Genomic DNA, 7740 nt, shown 5'->3' with positions numbered 1-7740 from the left:
TTTTAATAAAAAACTTAAAAAACAAAGGGAGTAGGTAGCATCTTAAAAATGAATATTTTTTACACCTGCTTTCACTTTGGGGACTGTATTCCTCCAGATATATTTATTGCTGTATGCAATGGAGCTAGTCGTCATCAATATCTGGAAAGAAGGGATGTTTTCAAACTCCCCAGAACATTTTCGAGGAGGAGAAATTAGAATTTAGGGAAATTCTACTTGTCTAAAGAAGCTTCTACTTTTAGTGTTGGGGATTGGAAATTGAAGTAAGCTTCTCTTGGTCTTAAACTTTCTTCCTGGGCTTTTCAGATTAAACCATTATATGAACAACTTCATGCTTATGTGAGGGCAAAGTTGATGGATGCTTACCCTTCCCATATCAGTCCGACTGGATGCCTCCCTGCCCATTTGCTTGGTAAGAAATTCCAGGAAATAACTTTGCTCAATGTTAGTTCCACCAATAAAGTTGTTTTGGGGAGTGAGAATCAACATGCAACTTTTGAAAAATTCTGTGAATGGAATTAGTAACATTATAGAAATCACATTTTGCAAGCATTGTCTTCAACAGAAAAGCCATTTTAAATTGTTCTCTATTGCATTACTTTATTTTATATATAAACAGTTATTATGTTGGCCACAATCCATATGATAAAAGGGTTATTTAAGATAACTAGAGAAGGAACTCCAAGTTAAATTGAAAATGGAAATGGGGGAAATAAGTCTTATTATTTAAGTTGGCTGGCTAAGCTCTTGAGGTGGCATTTAGAATTTTAATATCTTAATGTCAGAGGAAAGAAGCTTGGTAGGCCGGATGTGGTCAGCCATAAGAGCAAGGCTTTCTAGAATCAAGATATAGCCCAAGTGAAAGTTTATAAGTTCATTCTAAACTGGACCAGTTACTTTTACTGTAAACTATTTGGTTTGGAATCGTATGAGTAATGAATGGCATCTTCATCATGAAGGAAGATGCCTAGATTAGTAGGAAAATCAATCTTCCAAGAACTTTGGATTCTGCTGTGGGGCCTTTGTAGACCATGCAAAACCAGGGGCCCTTTAATGAGCCTCCCAGTTTTCCTCCAGAGAGTGGCTATCCTCCACTTCCCTTTCCGTCTCCCCAGAAGCTGAGGCCAAAGAAAATATACATGTTTGAAAACTTCATCTCATGCATACATAACATTCTTGGTACAGTCAAACTAAGTTGCTGGTAGCTGGTAGCTAATTCTTTTCCACGGCCAAGCCTCTCTTTCAGCAGGAGAATATGGACGAAGGACCTGTGGAGACTTTTTACTCCAAAGCAGTATATAAATACTCTCTACAATGTCTTTGGCAGGCATTCTTCAGTAATTCAGTTTCTGCTTAAACCTGCCTGGTATGATGTGCCTCTTTTTTCCTTCCAAGATAGACTAATCTGTTGCTACATGGCACTAATTATAAGAAAGTTCTACCTTGTGTGGAACTGAATCAACAGCCCCTCTAATAACTTCTATTAATAATGTCTAATTCCGTGTTATGAGGTTACCCACGGTATTTCTACTCTTCTACAAGATGGGTTTCCAGATATTTGTAAATAACTGTCATAGAAGACATAACATAATATCTGGCACAAGAATATGTACTCAATATATTTTAATTTTATTGTTATCATGATGTATACACTGTTTTCTTATTTTAAGTTAAATGTCCTATACACATTTTTAACCATTCTTTAAGATCTCACTTTTCTAATCTCCTTTGGACAAGTTATCCATTGATGTCCCTCTTCAAATATCATGCTAAGAACTGAACTGTTATCCCAGATGAGGTTTGACCAGCATGGAGTAAAAATGGCTGACTTTGCTCTAGACACTGTAATTCTATTCATTTACATTAAGGTCATGTTTGGGTTTTAGAAGCCATGTCATACTGTTTATTGGGTCCCTTTTGGTTTTTTACATGTGGATTGTTTTTCGGCTTGACGTCGCCTATCACATATTTCTATAGTGGATAGATGTTTCTTTAAAATTTAAGCGTAGACCTTAAATCATGAGTTCATTGGAATATTCTTTATGTAGTTATGTTGTCCCATTCCTTTGGCGTCAGGATTTTAGTCCAGCTATTAGATTGACTTTTTCTAGATCCATCTTCCCTCTTAGGGTCTCTAACTTAACATTTATTTGAAACCCAACTTAACATTTATTTGAGATGTTTGAAATATCACCCAGTTAAGTGTATTACTACAGTATAGTAATAAAAGTAGAACTCAGTCACTAGTTAGTAGAGATTCCAGATTGATGAACCTATGTGATCTCTCTTGAATCAGCATTAGGGATTACTGATAGTTTAATTTGTAGTATTTTGTCCCTAGGATGGTGGATTATCTGAATATATTTCTAGTCTATAGTAGCTATGGCGTTCCATATATTTAATAAATTGTGTCTTTGAACTGTCATTTTAAATGAGAGAAACTGGGATGATTCCCTAACGAGTTTTGCTTAACTACATAACTTTTTACAATTTTAACTGTTTAGAGAAGAAAGAAAAAAAAGGGAGAGTTGAAAATTTAAAATAAGAGAAGAGAAAAAGAGGTAGTGAAAAGGAAGTAGAGACTGGATTAAATCTAGAATACTATATGGCCTGTTTATCAGTCTTACCTAATACACTATGTAAATATCATGTCTATACTTTTGCTGTCTTTGTCATGTATTAACAAAATCTTTTTTTAAATAGGTGATATGTGGGGAAGATTTTGGATAAATCTGTACCAGTTGACAGTACCTTTTGAACAAAAACCAAACATAGATGTTACCGATGAAATGGTGAACCAGGTAGGAAGAAGAGGCCTTGAAAACCAAATCTAACTCCTCAGCGTCATTACTTTTAATGCCATCCTTCTCTTCCTATCTTTTGTATTTGAAACCATGTAGAAATAAAAAATGTCAAGCTAATTTAAATTTATTTCTTATGTAGCAATCTTTTCATGGAAAAGGTTTACAACGTCAATGACATCAAGTACCTTGAATAACAGGTAGGGTATTGATCTTACTGAGCGATATTAAAAATGGAGATGACCTAGTTTTCCATTAAGCAGTAAGATGTGGAGTTATCAACTGGTTGACCTCACTCTTTCTAAAGTTAGTCATTGCTAAGTAATCAGTCAGTAATCTCTATGAATAGTGAAAAAAAGGATATCATTAGAAGGTGTTTGCATATTTAAAAAATTATTATTGTTGAAAACCAGTCTTTAAAATAATTTTTTAATCACCTTTCTGTTGCCATCTTGGCATAATTGTTTAAATTCTTTGTGTTCTCTTCTATCGATGAAATCAATTATATGCTTTTATATAATCATATAGTTTTATAAAAGTTATAAAGTTATAATTATATATTTTTCTTTATTCAGGTAATAGTCTACATTCCTGAGTAGAATTCATACTCATACTTCTATTGACTGTAAAATTTCTTCAGATAGTTCTAGCATCATTTAGTTTACACTTCAGGCTTTGCTGGACTTCTGCTTGTGAACAGTTTTAAATCAGCAATGCAATGAACATCTTCACATAAGGAAAGAAGCCACAGCTGAATAAAAATGTGAAGGTGCAAGGGCCTCCAGACTCTTGCAGCTGTTTTAGCTCCATTTCATAGTTGAGCACCAAAAGAGGCCCATCCTTATGTTGCCCCTTAGCCTATCTATAGTGTTTTTACACCCATCATCTCTCCTAATGTTGTCTTTACAGCAAACCTACGAGACTATCGGGATAGATATTGTGATAGTTCCATGTTGTAGGTGAGAAAACTGAAGTTTAGGTAAATGACTTGCCCAAAGTTAAACGACAGTCAGTGGCAACTAAGGTTTGAACTCAGAACTTCTAATATTTCCAGTCTGGTTTTCTATTCATTCATTATTCTTTCAACAGGTATTAACTGTGCTTACTAGTCTACACTGTTTTGGTATACATTCATTCTGTTTAACAATGCCATACTCGTTAATACCAATATTATATGACATTAAGTCTTTATAGGTCAATAATAAAAAAAAATCCATAGTGTCATATCCCATTTCATATCCCTGAGATTGACATAGGAGAAAAACCGGACTTGACTGTTCTTCGAGATCAGGAAGTTTTCTGTGTCACTAAAAGTGATTCATGAAGTATCTGCCAATTATACAAACTCGGTTTGCTTTATGTGGGCCTCATCTCCAAAGAAGTCTTGGTCAACTCCAGGGACACTGGCTCCAGAAGAGTTTGCTAGATGGCAGAAACCTACTGATGTCCCACTCCAGTTCCAGAACATTCAAAAGTTCAGGTTCCCATACAGAGTATGAAGCCAAGGTCCAACTACCCATTGGCTCCTGGGTCACATGTGTACTTTTTTGGTTCCAAAAGCTCATGACGTTGTGCCCACATTATTGTTTGTGTCTTCCACTGAACCTAAAACCAGGGCCTTGCTCCTTGAAGGAGCTCAATCAATGATTGTTGGCTTGGGTTAGTTTTTAGCAAAGAGGTCATTGTTGTTTATATTTGGAATATAAAGAATAAAGACAGAAAACATCACACAATGTCATTCAGTCTGTTAATATTTTTGTGCATTTCCTCATTAAGATTTTACTATATAAGTGGTTTATATATTCTACTTTTCATTTGCTAATTTATTCATATTTTCCAGTCCACAAAGTCATTATCATTTATTTATTCATTCCAGTGGTTGTTTCCACTTTTTTCCTTATTAAAAATCAATTTACATGCTGTACAGCTTAAATTTACACAATGTGATATGTCAAATATATTTTAATTAAAAATAATAATAAACAAAAATCACTTTAAATGTAATTCTTGGACCTAATGTCTGAGAATTTCCTAGGTTAGTTCTCTAGAGACAGGATTACTGAGACAAAGAGTATAAATACTTTGAAAACTATCCATACATGTTGCCAAATTGCCTTCCAGAAAAGTTATGTCTATGTACATATCCAACAAAAAGAATATTATTATTTAATGCTAGAATTAAATGCTGTTCTTTATTTTTTTTTTTCCAGAACTGGGATGAAAAGAGGATATTCAAGGAGGCTGAGAAGTTCTTTGTGTCTCTTGGCCTTCCTAATATGACTGAAAAATTCTGGGAAAAATCTATGCTAACTGAGCCAGGCAATGACCAGAAAGTGGCCTGCCACCCCACAGCTTGGGACCTGGGGAAAGGCGACTTCAGGTAGCGAGGCTGATACTTACATAGCTGATACTAAAATGGGAGACAATGGAGGCAAGGATGAGGGTGAATTTGGATTCCTTCTCTGCTTCTCTGAGCACAGAAGAGATGACTGAATTCTCCTTGAACAAGAGCTGAGAGTCCATGAGAGCACATCTGTGCTTTCCCAGAAAAAGGGGATTGCCAGCAGGTCCTAACCTGAACCTTTACACAATTTGCCTCATTTGCAATAACATGCACTCATTAGAGTTGCATAGACATGGGTATGGTGGTGCTCCCATTAGGAAAGTTTGGATGCTAACATTTATGGAAGATGGATGTGTGAATCAGGCATCGACCCTCTCCTCCAAGTTTCCCTCTAGCGAGTGAGACAGGACAGGTGAATAAATAAGCTGGGATAAAGGGGAGAAAGTGGTATGTGTCATAAGAGAAACACAGGGAACACTCTATGAGGAATTGGAAGAGAACTCATCACACCTGAAATAGTGCGTAGATCAGACAGGGCTCTTCAGGAGTTCTTTGAATTGGACTTGAAAGACAAGAAGGGTTCGGACAGACAGAGCTGGGTGGAAGACACTGGGATAGGAGAATAGCAGGATTGAATGCAAAGAGACAGGACCTGGCATTGTGTCCTGGAGTCAGTAAGTTTGGCTAGAATAAGGGGCATATGTAGAAGGGTCTGTGATATGGCAGAATGAACATGGGCTTTTGAATCCTACGTGTCACTTAATGACTAGGCAACCTTGGGCAACGTACTTAATCTTCTTGGTTTTCAGTTTCCCTGTCTATAAAGTGGAATAGCAATTCCCAGGTTGCAGGTGTGCGTGTGTCTTAGGTCAGGTTCTCTTGATTGGGATGGGGATTCTTGTGTTAGTGCTGTGTTGAGGGAGAGCACTCAGGCAAAGGGGAGCCAGGGAAGCAGGATGGGGCAGGGGAAAGAGGTAAGTAAGGGTGCCGTCTTGGCTGGAGATTTGCCGCAGCCTGATCCCACGGGGCTCTCTGGAGCATAATTGTACAGCAGAGTTGGTCACAGCTGGAGACAAGAGGACTGACCTTTTGTACCAGCCCCCTGTTTAGTCAGTCATTGGCTGTGGACTGCCCCCAGAGTGTGGGGGGACACAACTTCCAGGTTGAGGTACCTCGCATTTCTCCAAAGGAAATTAAAAAGGAAGCAGCTATTGGCCTTTAATGGCTGTGCCTTGGACAACTGGGAGATGGGTGGATCTGCCTGCTTAAGTAGATCTGGCCAGGGCCCCAGCAGCGTCCTTTTCTGTAAAGGGTCAGATAGTAAATAGTTTAGGCTTTGCAGGTCTCTACTGCAACTACTTAGCTCTTCCATTGTGGCAAGAAAGCAGCCCTAGACAATACATAAACAGATGGGTGCGGCTATGTGCCAATAAAGCCTTATTTATCAAAACAGGTGGTCAAACATAAGCCATAGTTGACTGACTCCAGGGCTAGAGTGAGGCTTAAAAATGAAGAAGTATATGTGAGTGTCCTAGTGCAGGATCTTACATACAGGAGACATTACATAATAGAGTAGCTATTCTTATAATTGTTTCAAAAGAGAATGAAGAAAAACCAAGTTAGAAAAGCAGGTCATGCTGGGGTGTATAAAGGAGGTTGAGTTTATTCTTTTTTTTTTTTTTTTTTTTAGTTTATTCTTAAGCAGTGGGGAGTTCTTAAAGGGTATTTATTAGGGAGATGACACGGTCGGAGTGGTAGGAAAATTAAGTTGGGAACCTACTGGAATATGACTCCTACATTTACCTGAATGAAATTGCTCTTGCCAAGTTGAAAAGGACCACCACCTAACTGCCAGATGCAGTGCTTATTTCACTGGATTAAATATGGGTTACGGCATCATTAGATAACATTTACAAGTTGTCTTTGAAATGCTGTATTTCATTGGCCTCTGCATTGCCATCCTCTTCTGGACTTTAACTTCTCTTTCTATCTCCTCTGAAGCATTTTTCTCTCCCTACTTCGTATGTACTAGGACCTCTTAGGGCTTTGTCTTTGGCCCTCTTTTCTTGCCATTCTGCAGCTGCTTCACGGGCCACCACATTCACTCCCTGACTTACATGCTAATGATTCCTAGAGGCCAATTTCTAGCCCCTTCTCCTACTGCTTCTCTATCCTGAATATACCAGACTGCTTGCAGCATCCCGAATGCCACATTCTTTTCTCAAGCCTTTCTCACTGAGCACCTCCAGGAATGTCAACCTCTTATCCCTCCCTGTGATTTACCTGGCAAACTTCTGTGTGTCGATTAAGGGTCCAGATTGCTCATCGCATCCTCGGTTATGCCCTTCTTCGTGCTTCTAGGAAACCGTGCCTGCACTCGCTCACTGTTATGCCCAAAGCCACGTCTGCTGATCACTTATGGAGAACTCGTTCTCAGAATTTTTGTAGTAGTAGACTCTGCTTATCTTTCTTTCTATTAGCCTGTGAGCAGAACAGGATTCAGCCCTGCCCATCACTTTATATTGAGCACCTAGTACAGTTTCTAGGACATAAAAGGTAGGGCCTCAAGATTCATTGGTGAATAAATCTTGGAAA

The 7740-nt window shown here is 38.1% G+C and overlaps 1 protein-coding gene across 1 annotated transcript in view; it reads left to right on the top strand.

The window, feature by feature from the left end:
* Positions 1-7740, top strand: part of ACE2 (angiotensin I converting enzyme 2) — a 76990-nt gene that overhangs the window by 51735 nt on the left and 17515 nt on the right. The window contains exons 8-10 of the mRNA XM_011362973.2: positions 269-412; positions 2704-2801; positions 5012-5181. Of these exons, the coding sequence (XP_011361275.1) occupies positions 269-412; positions 2704-2801; positions 5012-5181 (412 nt within the window). The remainder of the gene's footprint in view (positions 1-268; positions 413-2703; positions 2802-5011; positions 5182-7740) is intronic.

Source organism: Pteropus vampyrus, unplaced genomic scaffold, assembly GCF_000151845.1.
Source record: "Pteropus vampyrus isolate Shadow unplaced genomic scaffold, Pvam_2.0 Scaffold81, whole genome shotgun sequence".
Classification (NCBI taxonomy): Eukaryota; Metazoa; Chordata; class Mammalia; order Chiroptera; family Pteropodidae; genus Pteropus; species Pteropus vampyrus.
Note: the sequence above shows the minus strand (reverse complement) of the source record. Positions and strands in the feature narration are given on the sequence as shown.